This window comes from Pteropus alecto, unplaced genomic scaffold (genome assembly GCF_000325575.1).
Source record: "Pteropus alecto unplaced genomic scaffold, ASM32557v1 scaffold25, whole genome shotgun sequence".
NCBI lineage: Eukaryota > Metazoa > Chordata > Mammalia > Chiroptera > Pteropodidae > Pteropus > Pteropus alecto.
Window position 1 is genome coordinate 18755142 of NW_006441955.1, and position 19823 is coordinate 18774964.

The 19823-nt window shown below is 36.7% G+C and overlaps 1 protein-coding gene across 2 annotated transcripts in view; it reads right to left on the bottom strand.

The window, feature by feature from the left end:
• The window catches only part of ANKRD13C (ankyrin repeat domain 13C), a 73009-nt gene extending 53529 nt beyond the window's left edge, over positions 1–19480 (bottom strand). The window contains exons 1-2 of one of the 2 annotated variants that reach the window (XM_025051885.1): positions 18567–18702; positions 7731–7862 (exon numbers count right to left, since the gene is read on the bottom strand). In XM_025051885.1, the coding sequence (XP_024907653.1) occupies positions 7731–7809 (79 nt within the window). In that variant the 5' untranslated portion in view covers positions 7810–7862; positions 18567–18702. Of the gene's footprint in view, positions 1–7730; positions 7863–18566 lie in introns of both variants that reach the window. The other variant, XM_006919318.3, reaches the window with a different exon arrangement.
• Between the last annotated feature and the right edge of the window lie 343 nt (positions 19481–19823).

Sequence of the window (19823 nt, forward strand, 5' to 3'; positions counted from 1 at the left end):
ATTATTAATTCTCTGTTTGGATGATCTGTCCTTATCTGATAGTGGAGTATTTAGGTCCCCTACTTTGATAGTGTTTTGGTCTGTTTCCCTCTTTAGTTCTGTTATAATTGCTTTACATATTTCGAGACTCCCTGATTGGGAGCATAGATATTAATAATTGTTATGTCTTCTTGGTGCATGATTCCCTTTATCATTACGAAGTGTCTCTCAGTATCTTTACCTTTTTTATTTTGAAGTCTATTTCGTCCGATATTAGTACCGCTACTCCCGCTTTTCTCTGAATGCCATTTGCTTGAAATATCATTTTCCATCCTATCACTTTAAGTCTATATTTGTCTTTGGAGCTGAGATGTGTCTCCTGGAGGCAGCATATGGTTGATTTTTGTTTTTTGATCCAATCCGCAACTCTGGGGCTTTTTATTTGGTGAGTTCAGTCCATTTACATTTAGGGTGATTATTGAAACATGAGGTCTTCTTAGAGCCATTTTATCTTTCCTTTCTACTAGCTCGGTGTTTCCATTGCTTCCTTGTCTTTTTGTTTCTGTTTTATTTTGGTTGGCTTTTACGGGTTTTCCCTCTGGTTCTTCTTGTTTTGTGTTATATACTTTAGTTCTGAATCTTCAATGTGTGGTTACCATTACGAATATGAATATTTATATATATACAGTCATGCATTTTCTTCTGCGCATGCCTTATTTCCATTCCCCTTTGTGAATGTGGATTTTTGAACCTTCCCCTCAATTTGTCCCTATGTATGCTGAACGTTCATTGCTATCGTTATAACAATTCACTTATTATTTAAGCTATAATGCCCTTAGTAAGGGTTGTACTCCTCTGCTTCTATTTGCCTGATAGTCACTTTACTCCTAATTATGTATATATTGTCATTGTTTTAGGTGAGCTGACCCTTTTCAGTATTTCCTGTAGTGCAGGTCTTGTATTGGAGAATTCCCTCAAATTTTCTATGTCTGGAAAGGTCTTAATTTCTCCTTCATATCTAAGGGGGAGCTTAGCTGGATACATTATTCTAGGCTGGTAGTGCCTTTCACTTAATAGTGTAAATATTCGATTCCATTCCTTTCTGACTTGTAAGGTTTGTGCTGAGAAGTCTGATGATAATCTAATGGGTTTACCTTTATATGTTACCATTTTCTTCTCCCTGGCTGCCTTGAGAATTCTTTGTTGTTGATTTTTGATAACTTTAATACCATGTGTCTTGGTGAAGGCCTTTTTGGGTTGAGATAATGGGGTGTTGTGTCAACTTCTTGAATTCCAAGCTCCGGTTTATTCCTTAGATTTGGGAAATTCGTACACGATTTGTCCAAAAATGCTTTCCAGTTCCTGCTCCTTTTTCTCGCCTTTGATAATGCCTATTCTTATGTTTCCTCTCCTGATGGTATCAGCTACTTCTTGTATTTCTCTTTCATTATTTTTCATTCTTCAGTTTCTTTCTTCTTCCTTCTGATGCATTTCTAGATTTCTGTCTTCGATATCACTAATCCTTCATCCATTTGGTCGACTCTATTTCTCAAGCTTGCTATTTCATTTTTCAGCTTTTACATTGTATTCTTCATCTCCAGAAGTTCTATTTGGTTCTTTTTGAGGATTTCATGCTCCTTGCTCTTCTCATCTAGTTGATTTTTCAATTCCTGAAATTGTTGATATGATTTGTTTTTGATCTCATTTTTTTCAGAATCCATCCTAAATTCTCTGTCATTTTAGTCACATATTTCTATGTCTGTAAGATTATTTTCTGGAGATTTTTGTCTTTCTTTCTGAGATACCTTGTCACCTTGATTGTTCATGGTGTTTAATGGACTCTTTCTCCGCCTGAGTATTAATGGAAGTGTACTATGTTGCTTTTCAATGCTTGTTTTTTGATTTATTGATGCCAGCCATTCTAACAGGTGTGAGGAGATATCTCATTGTGATTTTAATTTGCATTTCTCTGATGATTAGTCACATTGAACATCCTCACATATGGCTATTGGCCATGTGTATGTACCTTTTAGAGAAAAGCTTATTCAGATCCTCTGCTCATTGTTTAACTGGATTGTTTTTGTGTTGACTTGTATGAGTTCTTTATAAATTTTGGATACTAATACCCTATCAGATGTATCATTGGCAAACACCTTCTCCAATTCAGTAGGTTGTCTTTTTTGTTGTTGATAATTTCCTTTGCTGGGCAAAAACTTTTTAGCTTGATGTAGTCCCATTTATTTTTTCTTTTCTTTCTCTTGCCTGAGACGATATATCATAAAAAAAATATATTACTAAGAACAACATCAGAGTGTTTACTGCTTATGTTTTCTTCTAGGAGTTTTATTATTTCAGGCTTTACTTTAAGTCTTTAATGCATTTTGAGTTTATTCTTTGAATAATGTGTAAGAAGGTGGTCTTTTTTTTTTTTTTTGCGTGTATTTATCGTTTTTCCAGCACCACTTATTAGACTACCTTTACACCATTGTATATTTGTGTTTCTTTTGTAATAGACTAAATGACCATGTAGGCATGAATTTATTTCTTGGTACTCTATTCTGTTCCATTGATGTCTGTTTTTATGCCACTACCATGCTTTTTCATTACTGTTGGCCTGGTAATATAGTTTGATATCAGGTATTATAATACCTCCATCTTTGTTCTTCTTTCTCAAGACTGCTGTGGCTATTCAGGGTCTTTAATGGTTCCATATAAATTTTAGGATTATTTGTTCTAGTTCTATGAAAAAATGACATTGGAATTTTAATAGGGATTGTATTGAATCTATAGATTGCCTTGGGTAGTATAGACATTTTAATATTGTCTTCCTGTTCATGGGCACAGTATATGCTTTTATTTATTTGTGTCTTCTTCAGTTTCTTTCTTCAGTGACTTATAACTTTCCAAGTACAGGTCTTTTACATCCTTGGTTAAATTTATTCCTAGGTATTTTATTGTTTTTGATGCAATGTAAATGGGATTGTTTTCTTAATTTCTCTGACAGTTCATTATTGGTGTATAAAAATGCAACTGATTTCTGAATATTAATTTTGTATCCTGCTACATTACTGAATTCATTTATCAGTTCTAACAGTTTTTTGGTGAAATCTTTAGAGAGTATTCTATATATATAGCACCGTGTCATCTGCAAATAATGAGTTTTACTTCTTCCTTTCCAATCAGAATGACTTTCATTTCTTTTTCTTGTCTGATTGCTGGGGCTAGGCCTTCCAATACTATGTTGAATACACATGGTGCAAGTAGATACTCTTGCCTTGTTCCTGATCTTAAGTAAATGCTTTAATCTTTTCCCCATTGAGTATGTTAGCCATGGGTTTGTCATATACGGCCTCTATTATGTTGAAGTATGTTCCCTCTATTCTCAATATGCTGAGAGCTTTTATCACAAATGGATGCTAGATTTTCTCACTTTTTCTACATCTAGTGATATATGACTCTTATCTATTTGTTCATGTGGTGTATCACATAAATTGATTTGCAGGTATTAAACCAACTTTATGTCCCAGGTATAAAGCACATTTAATCGTGGTATGATCTTTTTAATGTCTTGGTGAATGCTAATATTTTGTTGAGAATTTTTGCATCTATGCTCATCAGGGATATCGGCTTGTAATTTTTTTTGTAATGTCTTTGTCTGGTTTTGAAATCAGGGTAATGGTCTCATAAAATGAGCTTGGAAGCCTCCCCTCTTCTGAAGTTTTTGGAATAGTTTGAGAACTATTATTATTAGAATTAGGTGTTAATTCTTCTTTGAATATTTAGTAAAATTCACCTGTGAAGCCATTAGATCCAGAAGTTTTGCTCGTTTGGAGTTTTTTGATTACTTATTTGATTTCATTAGTAGTAATCAGTTCAGATTTTCTGTTTCTTCTTGACCCAGTCTTGGGAGATTGTATGTTTCTAGGAATGTATCCATTTCTACCAGGTTGTCCAATTTACTGGCATATAAATGCTCATAGTATTTTCTTACAATCCTTTGTATTTCTGTTGAGTCCGTAGTTACTTCTCCTCTTTCATTTCTGGTTTTATTTGAGTCCTCTTTTTTACTTGATGAGTCTGACGAAAGGTTTATCAATTTTGTTTATCCTTTCAAAGAACCAGCTCTTGGTTTCACTGACATTTTGTATTGTTTTTCTGGACTCTATTTTGTTTATTTCCATTCTGATCTTTATTCCTTCCTGCTACTCACACTGGGTTGTTTGCTATTCTTTTTCTGTTTCTTTTAACTGTAAGGTTAGATTGTTTGAGATTTTTGTTTCTTGAGGTAAGCCTGTATTGCTATGAATTTCCCTCTTAGGACTGCTTTCACTGTATCTCACAGACGTGGGGTATTTATGTTTTCATTTTCATTTGTCTCAAGGTATCTTTCGATTTCTGTCTTGATCTCTTTGTTAACCCATTCGTTATTTAGTAGCACGTTATTTAGCTTCCATGTGTTTGTGTATATTTCAGTTTTTTATCTTATAACAGATTTCTAGTTTCATACAATTGTGGTCATGAAAGATGCTTGATATGTTTCAATCTTCTCTTCTTAGACGTGTTTTGTGACCTATCATGTGGTCTATCTTGGAAAATGTTTCCTGTGCATGTCACAAAAATGTATATTCTGCTGCTCTGGGGTGAAACACTCTAAAAATATCAATTAAATCTATCTAGTCTACTGTATCATTTAAGGAGGCTGTTTCCCCATTGATTTTGTCTGGAAGATCTGTCCATTATTATCAATGCAGTGTTAAAGTCCCCTACTATGACTGTATTACTATCAATTTCTCTTTAATGTTGGTCAATATTTGCTTTATAGATTCAGGTGCTCCTATGTTGGGTGCATAAATGTTTAGTAGAGTTATATTCTCTTGTTGGGTGGATCCTTTTGTCTCTTATACGGCCTCTGTTTAAAGTCTATTTTATCTAAGTATTGCTACCCCAGATTTTTTTTCATTTCCATTTATATGAAATATCTTTATCCATCCCTTTCAGTTTGTCATTTGATCTGAAGTGGGTCTCTTGTAGCCAGCATATGTATGGATCCTGTTTTCTTATCGTCAGTTGTTCCAGAAGCCCCTTAAACTATCTTTTATTTTTCTTTTCGCTGTTCCAATTGGGTGTTTTCTGCTACCTTATCTTCCAAATCACTGATTTAATCCTCTGCTTCATCCAATCTACTATTGATTCCTACTATTCTATATTTCAGTTATTGTGTTCATTTCACTGGTTCTTTTTTATGGCTTTGGTCCTTTTTTATGCATTTCTTTGTTGAAGTTCCCACTGAGCTCACCTGTTCTTCCTCTAAGTTCACTGAGCATCCCTATAACCAGTGTTTTGAATTCTGTATCTGGTAGGTTGCTTGCCTCCATTTCATTTCGTTCTTTATTTCTAGAGTTTTCTCCTATTCTTTCATTTGGGACATTTGTTTTCTCATTTTGGCTGCCTGTGTTCATTTCTATGTATTTGGTAGACCTGCTACATCTCCCAGTCTTCGCTGAGTGGCCTGATGTCGTAAGTGCCCTCTGTGGCCCAGTGGCGCAGTATCCTTGATCACCTGCACCAGGTGATCAGGAATGAGCTTTGTGTGATTATGTGTACCTTCCTGTTGTAGTTGAGCTTTAATTACTGTTAGCATATCAGTGAGTGGGATTGAGTCTCAGGCTGACTGGCTGTGGAGACTGGCCACACTCAGAACATATGACCTACTCTGTGGGGGCTGACCTATGGAGTGCAGTTCACCACAGCAGGTTGGTATGCCTGTTTAGACCATGGTTTGGGTGTGACACCTATGGAGATAATCTGGTGGTGTTCTGTTGAGGTCTAATGCCAGTCTCCAGGTGTGCTTGTTCTGGAGCCCCTTGGGAGGGGCTCCCATGCAGGCCAAGGTCCCAAGCCTGTGACCAGCCCAGGGCTACCTGGTAGGAGCTACAAAACTATCTGTGTATGGTTGCTGCTTGAGCTGGACCTGGAGTTATGTGGAAGAAGCCACGTGGCAAACCAAGGCCAACTGACACCAGTACCGAGCCTGGGGAAGCTCAGCCAAAGGCCCAGGGCATCCCCACGCCTGAGGCTGTCTAACAGCTGCCTGTAAGGTACAGCAGCTGAATGAGCCTCTGGGGTACCAGAGCTGGATGAAGCAGGGTTTGAGGGAATCAGCAGGGTGAAGCAAGTGGTGTTCCCCAGGTTAGTAAAGATTCAGATTTGGTGCCAGTACTGAGCCAGTGGCCACTCGCAGAAATCTCAGGTCACATCGAGGCCAGCTGCTGGCTACATCAGGCCCACATACCACCAAGACTTGTTCAAGAAATACTGCAGCTTGGGTGGGGCTGGCTGCCTGCTACTAAAAGTATCTCTGGAGGCACAGGAGCCAAGGTCTGTTGATTGTTGCTGAAGGAGCCTCTTGCTGAGAGTGCAGGGTGGGGTTGGCTGCCCAGCTACAAAAATGCTTCAGGCAATGCACAAGCTGGATGAGGCAGGGTCTCAGAGAATCACCGCGGTGGAGTGAGCTGAGTTCACCAAGCCAATGCAGATTCAGATTTGGCTGTCTTGGGAGAGGGCTCAACACAGGCAAGATGTGCCCACTTGTAGATTGCACAGGAGGAGGGCTCAACACAGGGATAATGGTAACTATCACTCCAGCCCTCACCCTGATGCCACACAACTCAATCTTTTCTTATATGTCTCTGGTGCCTCCCGAGCTGCTGTCCCTCTGCCAGAGGCCAGGGGAGTGCCTGTAAGTCAGTCTGTGTGCAGGCCTTTTAAGGAGACAACAGGGTTTCCAATAGGCTTCTGTTTCACCCAGATGGTCAGAATCCATACTGATTTCCACAGCTAGATTTTGTAGGGATTACTCTTTCTGGCACTGAAATCCTGGGCTGGGGAGCCCCAGTGTGGGGCTGAGGCCCATCGCTCCTCAGGGGGGACGTCCACAGCTGAGATATCCTGCTCGATGCTCAACCACCACGTGGGTGCTGGACCAGCCCACTTTGTGTGTCCGTTCCTCCTAACAGTCTCAACGTGGCCTCTTCTTTATATCCTTAGTTATAGGAGTTCTATTCAATCTTCAGATGGTTCTCCAGGTTTACTGTTCTATATTTTAGTTGCAATTTTAATGCAGTCATGGGAGAAGGCAAGCATAGTTATTTACCTGCTCTGCCATCCTTACCAGAATTCAAGTCTGGTCAATTTTTGTAAATGCTTTCTCTATCCTTGAAAAGAACATGTACTTTGTAGTTGCTGGATGCAGCAGTTGATATAAATCTACTAGATCCAGTTTTTGTGTCATTCGTATCTTTTTTGTTCTTGCTGGCTTATTGGAAGGAAGAATGTTAAAATATCCCACTGTAATTGTGAATTTCTATGTCTTCTTGTAGTTCTAGCAATTTTTCCTTCACATATTTTCAGGCTATGTTATTAAATACAAATTAAATCTATTTTCTTGGTTCATTGACCGATTTTTCATTATGAGGCATCTCTCAGATATTTTCTGCTTTAAAACCTACTGTGATGTTAATACGACTATAACAACTTACTTGGATTAATATTTGCATGAAATATATAACTCAACTTTCATTTTCAACTTTTATACATCAAAATTTAGATGTTTCCAACTACATGTAGTTGGAAATTATAAATTAACTTTTATACATCAAAATTTAGATGTTTCCAACTACAAGTGTTTTTCATACAGTACAATATTTGTCTTTTGACTGGAATTTTAATCCAGTTTCATGTAGTATACTTACTGATATATTGGGGATTAAATCTACCATCCTGCTTTGTATTTTCTATTTGTCCTGCCGGTTCTATATTCCTTTTTCTCATCTTTCTTATTTTCTTCTATTTTGATTATTTTCATTATTCCATTTTGTTTTTATCTGTGGATGGAAGGTACATATATTTTTTTAATGTTTTTATTTACAAAGGCCATTTTACTAGACTTCCTATTTTACTTTAATAACCATCACTCAGGTTAGTCTAGTTCTAGACTTAAATAATCTTTCTTGCCCACTTGCTTCTTTGGTGTGAATATCTCAATCTAAAATAAGAGACTAAAAATACCTAGATATTTTCCTATTGTTATGAGTACTAATGATAGCAATAAATGAAGGCAACAGGAAGGAGTAGGCTTGCTATAGGGCACAAAATTGCTCTTGCCATCTGTTTACTGTTATAGAAACTTTATCATCCTCTAATTCAAGGATGTGACATAAATTAAGCTTTACTGGAACACAGCCATGTACCAATTGTTTATGAACTGTTTATGGCTACTTTTGTGCAAGAGATGGTATGGCCTACAAGCCTAAAATATTTACTATCTTTCCTTTTAATTGTTTGTAGACCCTTGCTCTAATCCATAAAGGTTTCACGTCATATTGCATTGTTTCCAATATAAACATCTGTCAGTCATCAGTGTAATTTCTGTATATAATCACATTAGTGTTATTAAAAATTTGTCATAATCTGGTATACTTGATTCTAGTGTCATTTTTATATTTTAATGTAAAGTCAGAAAAGGAGTTCATAGGTCCTGTTATTTCTCCAACATTTTACCCAGGAGTAAAATCCATTCATTTTCATTCAGTAAAAATTTCAGTAAAAATTTACTATGTGGCAGACATTGTGCTAGACATTAGAGATTCAACTATTAACAAGCTAGAAGTAATTCCTGCCCTAATGGAGCTTATATTCATAAAAGAGAGTAAAAGAAAAATAAAACAGAATAGACTGTGACAGGTATTAAGAAAAGTAACAAAAGACTAACATTGAAAATAATAAAGGGAAACATACTTTTTGATACTTTAGTCAGGAAAATTTCTCTTAAAGGCTAATGTTTAAAATGAGATCTAAAAGCTAAGTAGGAACTAAGAAATAAAAGAATGAAAAGAAAAGCATTCCAAACCAAGGCCAGAAATAACCTGGCATATTCAAGGAACTGGAAAAAAAAAAAAACAGGTATGGCCAGAACACAGAAAAGAAGGAGAGATTTTTACAAGATTATAACAGAGAAGTAGGCATGGACTAAATCATGGTAAAAAATATAAACTTACTTTTAAGTGGAGAATGCATTAAAGGATCTTGAGCAAAGATATAACATAATACAAATTACATTTTAAGATCACTCATTACCCTATAGAGAACGGAATAGAGGGAGACACAGGGAGACCAGTTATGGGTCTGGTGCAGTATTCTGAGGAAAAGATAATAAAAATTGGTTAGTCTCAAAGTGGTGGCAACAGAGATAGAAAGTAGACTGATTTGAAATAACTTGTTAATTGATATGTATAGGTAAGAGAAGGGGGTGAGACAAAGAGTGATACCAATGATGGAAGCTCAAGCAACTGAATAAAGACATGATCTACGAAAAGACTGTGGTCAGTTGGGAAGAGATGAGGTGGAAAATTATAACTCCATTTTGGACAAGCATATTTTGAAATATCTCTGAGATTTCCAAGTAGAGTTCCAAAACCTGGAACTCCAAGAAGTCTAGGCTGGAGATATAAATGACTTGGTGGGGGAGGAGGCGGGAGAGATTGATTTAAAATCAAACATATAAATTTCTGAGTATCTATTTTTGTCCTCATAGTAGAAAAGGTAGTACTAGTTCTCTTTCTTAACTTCCCATGCTCTCAATGGTAACTGAAAAAGAAAACAAGGAAATAACACTAGTTGCTGCCAAGGAAGGTAACTGGGTTAGTAAAGACACACTTAGGTAATTACTGTTTTCTTAAACACCCCACCCCCCTCGAACATATAGATAAAAGAGTAAAAGCATCAGTACCTACTGAAGTTAAAAATTTAACTTCCTATTACAAATCCAAATTAATCACATTTCCAAAATATTCACAAACTAGAAATGACTTTGAGTTCAACAATCCAATTCCTCTCATTTTACAGGTAAGAACGTAATCAGAAATACATACTACGTTGAAGGACACCAAATTACATGCTGTGATTTCAATATTTTGAATGCAAAATAATCAACAATATCATCTTCATGTAGCCAACTACATTTACTTTACTGACCAAGTATATCCTGAAACTAAGGGCTCAAATATCCTAGTCACCTTCATTTACTATCCCCTCAGTTTTTAAGTCCTCGATCTGCTGCTAAAGCTAATTTGTTACACAAAGAATACCAAACACTTTAAAATAACCTTCTATGCCAACTTTTCACAATAGTTTTAAAATCTGAAAAATTAGATGCTTTGGTTCTAATTTGATAAACAAAATTTAACTGTTTTGTCAAATGAGTAAAAAACATTCCTGTAACATTAAGAACACTATAGTATTAAAGTATGTAAATTACCAACCAAATAGCTAGCATTTATGGAACATCTATTATATGTGTCCAGCACTATGCTATATACTTTATATAATATCTTATTTAACTTGCTCAATAACCCTGTGAGACAAATCTTATTCTTATTTCACAGGTAAGAAAAATAAAGCTAGTAATAGTTATTTTCTAAAATTACACACCTAGAAATTGTGGGAGTCATGATTCTAAAATCATTTTTTTTTTTAACTAAACCAACAGTTTTCAAACATTTTGGTTTCAAGAATCCTTCACACTCTTAAGAATTATTGAAGACCCCAAGAAGTGGTGCTAGTTTAAATTCTTTAATTAAAAATTAAAATAAATTCCTTTAATGTCTGGCTTAATAGAAGACAGCTGGATTTTTAAAACTTTTTCTGCATTCAATCAGGTGTAAAAGTTGTTTTGGTTTGAAATATATGAAGAAAATTCAGATTAGAAGATATGTAATAGAAAAAAGAATATTTTAATAAACTTTTCAAATATTTGGGTATATTCCTTGATACTATGCCAAAATTCAGCAAGTGGTCCTATCTTAAAAGTTAATTGCAATGTGAAGTCTAAAATCACATCAATAAATTTTTTGTACTAAGTCACACTGAAATCCATTGGTTTGCACTTGAATAGATCTTTTACTGATACAGGAATTTGTAACATCATGCACTGATCATCTGAAAAATATCAGTTAACTGAGTTATGCAGATCTTCTAAACGTCAACACATTTTATCACACAAAATCAAAACAAGCATATTTGGTAATATCACCAACCTGACCAGAACAGCCTTTAAATACTGGGAAGCTGTCAAGCTTAGAACGACAGAGACAACTTTTCCAAATTCTGATTTTCATTTCAAAGCTTTGATTTTTTTTACTGGCAACAAATAACGGTCAATTGTTTTTCTTGAAGTCGCAGGCTCACTTAATTCGTTTTCTAAAAACTGTCTAGCAAATATCCAAATTGAAATAACCATAGTTTGTCTATAAACTGTTATTTTGTTTGTTTATTTTTAGTAAAAACTGATGTTCCATGACAAAAGCTAGTTTGGTTTACAACTCTAACAACTGCACAAATGTTTTCCCTTATTTTTCCATCAGTATGCAGAGGAAATCATGAATAATCCATATTATGTCATGAAAAATATCAAGATTAATACTTAATAAAATTAATCATTTCTACAGCTTCATCCAAGACATTAAAATGTTCCTTTTCTGCATGTACATGACAGTGAACAATACAATGTCTACTAGCAGTTTGGTGCCTTGATTCATACTAAGGTTCCAACAATTTTACTACTACTGCTTTTGTACCATCAGCAAAAATGTCAGCCCAGTGAGAAAGGCAAGCAATGATTTTGTATTATTATAAGAATAGTTTTTACTTGATGTGCCCCCTAACTAGGAAGCAAAGCAGGAAATTGCAAGAACTAAAACAAAACATAGCTCCAGCTTCTATACCTTCAAGTCATATTCAAGCAAGCATAACAGAATTTTTCTATTTTGTCATAAATGGTTCTATACTATAGATTAAAACTCATATATGCACAATTATATCCAATCCATCTTCAACTCCTAACCTGCCCTACCACCTCATTATTTCCAGTTACCCCACTTATTAAAAAATAGCATGCTAAACTGACCCTTGCCCACCTGTATGTTTCATACAGCAGCCACAGTGAGCCTTTGAAAATCAGATTGTGTTACTCCTCTGCTCAAGACCCTTGAATCATTTTCTATGCTGCTCAGAGTAAAAGCCAAAATCCTTAAAAATATTCTAGAAACGTTCTACATGCTTATGCCTTCTACTACTTCTCAAATCTCCTATCTTCTACCACTGTCTCCTTGTTCCAGCCACAATAGCCGCTTTCTTATTGCTTGAACATTGTACCTTTGCATTTGCTATTCTCTGCCTGAAACTCTGTTCAGCCAGATATCTGCTCCCTAATTTTCTTTAGGTAACTGCTTAACTTTCCTTTATCATTGATGTCTTACCTGACCTTGACTTCAACGAAATTATTTACCTTCCCTCCTCTCTACTCCCAGCACTCTCTATCCTCCTCAACTGCCTTTACTTTACTCTATATTTATCATTACCATTTTTTATTGGTTTATTATTTATCTTTCTTCTTTAAAATATAAGCTCCATGAGAGCAGGGGCTTTGTCCGTTTTCTTCACTTCTGCAACCCTAGCATCTAAAACAATTTATCACAAATTGGGAGCTCAGGATACACCTGTTATATAAAGGAATAAACAAAGAAAAAAAATTCCTCAGAATAATGTTAAAATGTTTTTACTCTCCAAGAAACATTTCACCCCAGGACAATGCAGATCTCCACATGATTATGAAAGCCAACCAAAGGCTATACATGCATTAGACGATATGTAAGACTGCACATGTGGTTTTACAGAATTCAATACAGTGCTGAGTTAAGAGAGATCATGCACCAACATGCCTGATAGATATCTACGACTGAACTGAGTTACACCAGCAGATATCTACGACTGAACTGAGTTACACCAGCACTGAACTGAGTTATACCAGCAGCGGACCACAGATGCCTAACCTTACCTCAGACTGACAGAAGTATAAATTCAAGTATCAGATAAAACCTCAAGTGAGGTCCTATCTAAACCTCAAAAACAAGAAAGTTTCCTTCTAGAAGGTCTTAACACCAAAAGTGAGAGCTAAATGTTGATTTTAATAGGTATTAAAATTTCATAAAAACCAGTCTGTAGAGAAGCATAACTTCAAACTGAGATATGATTCCAAATACAGAGATGGTCTTCTAGTTTTGCAGATAATCTTTCAGATTGCAACAATTGTAACAGGCTTTAGATGAAACTCAACTAAATCACACAGTTAAACTTCACATATCCTGATAGCACCACTCATAATCTTCAGTTAGAAAAAAATCCTTTTTCCTTTTTCCTAACCTGATTTTACATGCTTCAATTTTGCACTAAAACTGATTTTCCATCTCTCCCCAATGAAATAAATGGTACATGAACAAGAACATACAGTTTGTCTGCCCAGCCTCCATCCAATTTTTGAGAAATTACACTCATTTTCTAGAACCCAAAACATCCTGACAATTACACAGATTTCTATGACTTAAGAATGACATTAACTTGAGGCAAAGATACTCAATTCTTTAATGAGCCCTCCAGAATTGTCCTGCCTCATTGAGGATGCCCAAGACACAGCCCTGTCAATAAATGCTCATTTTATTTTATTTTTTTTGCCAAATGAAGGTTATAATTCCTACTCCTATTGTAGCTCAAGACAGGAAATGAGAGAAGAGAATTCCTCTTACCCTCTGCAGAGGTAGCTCTACAGATGTGTGTTCATTTCACAATTGTAAGTGGTAATCGTATTCTATAGTGCTAATGATGATGCCATCAGGAAACAAAGCCACCTAATTCATGGAACGTCCTACTATGTTGGAGATGCACACGGGAGAAGAGGTATATTCATATAGGCATTAAGATCAACTGAATCAACCCAATAGATGAGCACAGTGACAGGATTCATTGCCAAATCACCCTTCTACCCAGTGAAGGAATATAACACTTTAATGGATTATCTTGGGCCTCCAGAAATGACTTCTTTTCTAAAGGAGGCCTGCCTTTCAAAAATAAAGTTCAGAAAAGACTACAAAACACAAGAACAGACATAATTACTAGTGTTCTGTTAAAGATGTACCATCATTTTTACCCTCCTGGCTAAAACTGTTCACCCAAGGCTTAGTTCGAAATTTTTTTTGCCATGAAAAGTTTAGCCTTATAGTCGCCTCTTCTCAGATTCATTATTCTTTTGTATCATCTATCATGAAGATTTTAGTGACAAAAAGCAGAGAAAATAATATCAAAAGGAAGTTTAAGGATTTATACAGAATAAACATACCATTTGAGCACCAGATTATCCTATTAACTCAATTCTCAAACACACATTTTTAATCTTTCTAAAATTAGGATGTTTTAAAATCTCTGACTGAAGAAATCTGTCAGCTACCAGGCAGAAATACTACACATGTTAACCATTTCCTTATCACTCCAATGAGTTACCTGCATTGGCAGGAATTCTCTAAATTGAATTTTAACTTAAATTTGAAATCTCTAATTGTGTGCAATAGCTTCAAAAAAAATTACACTACAACTCAGTAAAAATAAAAATTAATCTGTCTACAGAAGATGGCTTGTCACATGCCAGGCAAAGTAATTAAAGGCAGGGCAGTACAAACTGCCGAATCACTCAGAAGAGATCAGAAATTTTTCACAATCTAGGAAAGGCTGGTTTGAATAATTTATATGTTAACTACTTTTCATCACTCTAGCACCTAAGATTTTAACTAATATCCAAGAGAAGGTGCTTAACTTCTAAGAATATTTAACTCAATTAAAAGAAAAAACAAAATTACAAGTTTTTAACACACAGGAAATGCAGTCAAAATCAAGAAAGTCTTCCATATGCTTCACAAACATTCTCAGTTCTAAAGGTGGAGAAATAAAAATCATTAGCATCAATTACTTTTAAAAAGCATGTTGCCAAGATGGCTGGGCTAAAAGTGATTCAGAAAAACCTTAACAATGTGAAAAAAGGCTTAGGCTTAAACTTTAATTCTATACTAAAGAAAAAAGTGGCATATAACTAGATATACTGAAGACATAAAGTTTAATAAGTTTGTGTATATTTAATGTAATGTATTTTTTTACCCACCCAAAAATCATTTGGCATATCTGAACACAATATATACATGATGTTATGGCTGCTAGTGCATTTAACTTATATTTCAAGAGCTATGTTTGAATGCAAATACAATATTCCTCAAAATAATTGATGGTTCAGAAAAAGCAATTCATATTCAACCAACATTTTATCCCAAATGATAAAGCTCTATCCTTGCTCCTATTCAACTTGCCAATAATTTGTAATATATACATATATATGCACATACATACACACACTCACACACACCCCAACAAAACTTTTTCAATTAGAGGTCACTGAAAACTGAAAGAGCTAATAGTGAGCTAAATCATGACCAAATTAGGATTCAATAAACTTTATAGATGCAGAATAAAGAATCAAAACAACAAAATTTAAAAAGTCCTCTTTTGAGATTAAAAAAATAAATGTAAGAATGAACAGAATGGAAGGACAGCCAATCACTTAAGAACACTATTAAAAAATTAACATAATCTTGCACCGAATTAATTATTTTATGTGTGCTTTTTAGTAACACACATTGCTAAATTTATATTGCTTAGAGCAATAAACACAACTCTTTTTTGTCTTTGCATACGAGGCTACTATAGCTCCAGTAGTAAGGTTAGTCTGAGCACCATCCTCAAAGGGGAAAATTCACAAACTCATAATTTCACTAATAGATGATTAAGATGTTCATTTACTTATCTAACACACACATAGTATTTACAAAGTTTCGGGGACCATTTTAAGCACTTCATAAGTCACCTTGTATGAAGAATGGATATAGAAGTTAAGAATATTTACCTGAAGATAAGAACATGGTAGCTCTTGTCAAATATCTAAAGAGCTATTATGTGAATGAGGTAGCCCATAAATCTGTGTAATTAAGTACAAAAGACAAAGAACAAACAAGAGTGAGAGATTTGGGCTCTAGAGACAAACTCTGAGAGCTGGCCAATGGCAGAATCTCTCGACAAGGCTACTGTAAGAACTAAATGAGGAAATACATATGTAAACTGCTACATACACATTATTAGAACTGACTTCTTAGAGGGTCCTGATCAATCAATAGAAGTATTTACAAAGAGGTTGATCATGGGCTTTGGAGTCCTAGCTATTAGTTCATTTCCCAGTTTTGCAACTTATACTAAGTATGCAACTTTAAAAAGTTTTCTTATATCTCTAGGCTTCACTTTCCCCATCCTTAAAATAAAGGTTATTGTGAAAATTAAATATGATAATGTATGTAAACATTTAGCATAGTGCTCACACTTGATAAATTGACAGTGATGATCATCATCACATCATTATGTTGTAAAAGGAATCTCTACAGTAAATATGAAACTATGTGATATGTGGTATTGAGTGGCTGAATGGCTCTGCTATGTACCTGTATGAGTGTATGATTCTGCTATGCACTTACCATGTTATAACAATCCTAATATAATACATAGCTTGTTTTTATCTGGGTGACTTAAACAGGATTTATCTTTTGAAATGTGAAATGAAAATATTCTAAAAAATCTAAAAGTATCCAGGTTACTAAAATATGACAGTAAAAGTAACATAATGGAAAAATTATGCAGCTATATGGGGAAAAGGGATTAAAGCAGTAGCACATTAGATACAAACTACTTTTCCTAGGAGACTTCATTGCAGGACATGAGAACTATGTTCCAGGGAGAAAAACATTTATACTTTTCAGAGGTACATGAACCACTAGTTACATTCACCAGAAATATCAACAATATAAGGGTAGCTAAGCACATCCCTAATATTTGGTCTATCAAGGCAATTTAAAAAGTGGATCTCAGCAGGCTAAAGACAAGAGTTTAAGTGTATTTAGGATTCTGATTACTTTGAACAGAATTTATCCTTAAACAAACCAACTCCTAAATTGGATTAAGGAAGGCTAATAATCCTGCAATTCAGTACCTTCTATGATCAATCAAGAAAATCAGTTCTAGAATGCTATACTATCTGTGCTGTCAGCCACATCCAGCCATCTCTTCTTCCAAGGGAATTAACTCTCAAAAGAAAACTTTTGTTTTCAGGGATATTTCTTTCAAAGGCAATGACCACAAAGTAAAACATATCTACAGTTACTATAAACTTCCTAATAGTGTGTCCTGAAAAACTTCCTAAGAATTGACTAATAACCCAAAGCTACAACACATCTCCCATTAAAAACTCTTTCTCAAAGAGTAAGAATATAATTACCATCAATAAACAATACTATACTTCATGTAACAATAGTAAAATGATTAAATAAATTAAACGTAGAAATAAAAAACCAGGGGCAGTTTTCAGGAACTTTGGGGGAGATTTGATTTATGATAAATGACAAGTCATGATATTGCTACAATACTGTAAATTCAGGATACCAGTGCAGTTGTTAGAAAATTATACAACCAACAGAAATCTTACTTTTTTTAAAACTTCATTTTTGCTCTCTGTTTTTCAATAAGCCACAGGCAAGTATTTCATTGTCATATTCTTTTAAGGACAGAGTTGAGTGTGTTCTAACTGAATGTATACTGTAGTCACGTTCTGTTAAAAATAGAGCTATCAAAATTATTTACCAACTACCCCGTTTAAAATGGCCTATGAAATATTGAAAATATGTGTTTATATTAGTTTTAATTAAGTTTACTGTTGCTTGAAAGTCATTTCAATCACCTTATGTTTTTAAAAGTAAAGAAACAAAAAATTCAGCTGATGAGTTAAGAGAAAGCAAAAAGTATAAAGACAGCCCTTGAATAACAAACGATACTATTTTGTCAGGCTACGATGAAGTTACTATGAAAAACCACAGTCCTATATTTAGTCACAGTCATCAAGATGAAACAGTACTATTAACAATTACCTATGTAAGACAAGCAAAAAGCTCAAAACTCTACTCCAACAAAATTTTAGCTACTCGGAAGTCACTCTGCCTTAGGTATCAAATGCCAAAAATTTGTACTGTGTGGCTATCAGAAATCAAAGCATTCTATATATGCCATCTTACAAAATGCTGACACTTTGTATCAAACTAAGTTCCCTAAAAGCAGGGTGGGGGGGTTGGGGGAGGGAGAGAAACAACCTATGGCTGACAGAAATTACAACCAGTTGCACTTAAATTGGGATCTATACTTGGGTAATGAAGGCAGGTGGGCAATATATTTGTACGATTTCAAGATCCTAAGGCGGGAGGTGGGAAGGGAAAGGAAAGAAATATAGTTCTATAACAAAGGAAAAAGGCCAGGTTGAATGAAGGCAACCTAAAACTTCTTATTATCAAGACTCAACACAGTGAAGTCGCTCATAAACAAAATAGCTTCTCAAAGGAAACTTTGAAGCGGGCAAGGAGGAAACATTCCTTTGCGACCACAAGAACCAATCCCCTGACCACTGGCATGGTATTACTGAATCCCTCATGATTTACAGGCATTTGGCCCGGATGATGGGCAAAGAAGGGAAAAGGGTCTGATGGAAACGAGCCTAGAATTCCAGAAGCCCGAGGAGGCACCTCCTAGGCTCGGGGAAGGAAAGGTGAAGGGAGAGCACTCCTCACCGTGATTATCTTTCTGCCCAATATTGTGCGTGCGGATGAGAGAGGACAGTCTCCTCACATCCCCCTTGAAGACGCACTCGTGCACCGGGTAGTGTGCGGGGCAACTGTCTCCATCTGCGACGAGAGCAATAGGGTTGGTGCCCGCTAGAAGAGTCTGGGACTGGGAGGTGGTAGTTACGGAGGAATATTGCAGCGGCAGGGCCGGGGCGCCGGGGGGATTGGAGGAGGCCGGAGCTGTCTTCAGCTGCAGCCGGTGATGATGGTTACTGAAGATCTTGTGACAGGCTTTGCCGCCCTTGCCGCTGCCGCCTGTGCCAATCCTGCCTCCAGTAAAGGTGCCGCCGAGGGCAGCCGCCGCTTCCTCATCCCCGGGCTCCAGCAGGTCCCCCTCTTCTTTGCTGGGTTTATGGTTCCTCCGCAGTGAGCGGATCTTCTCCCCGGTCATCGCCGCCAGGGACAGAAAGAGAATCCGGGAGGCTCACCGCCGGCGACGGAACTGGCGCTGCGGCGGCACAAGGCGATTAGAGCGGTGGCCAGGAGCCTCCTTCGCAGCATGAAGTCCCAGAGAGCCCCCGAGCCCAGAACAAACGCATCTCCCGGAGGAAGAGCCGGCTCTCGCCTAGGCACGAAAGGACGCGCGCTCGCTGGGGGGAGCTAGAGCTCAAGTGCCCACGACAGCAGGATCCTTGTCGCCGCCGCCGAAGGCGCCGCCACTGCCGCTGCCACAGCCTCAGCGCGAAAAACAGGTCACGGCCATCTTCCTCTGGTTTCTCTCGCGAGAACTCCCCCGGGAGGGAGCAGGAAGGAAACACCGCGATAAGTGAGCTGCCCGCTCCCTCCCCCGCACCTCACCGGCAGCGTGTTTCCGCGCCAAGGTGGAGTCCCAAGTTAGAAAGCTGGGACCTGCCACTTCCTATGGTCGCGCAGCTTGTGGCGGTTTTGAAACCTTAGCTAGCATTTAGATATTTGATGCATCGTATAAACAATGACTTAAACCCTTCAACCTCTGGGCCTCCCGCAGAGGAGTGAAGACTCATTCCTCCTGCACGCAGGATGTGATGTCACTGAAATGCACAGGACAGTCAATTCAATAAATATTTACTAATCAGCTACTTTGTGCCATACACCGAACTAGATTTTAAAAACGCCACCCCTGGCTCAAAGGAGCTCAATAAAAGAGAACAGAGTCAAGAAATTGCGGGGAGCAGGGTTGCACAAAAAAGGGAGAGGCAAATTTTAGTGTCGAAGGGTCAGAAA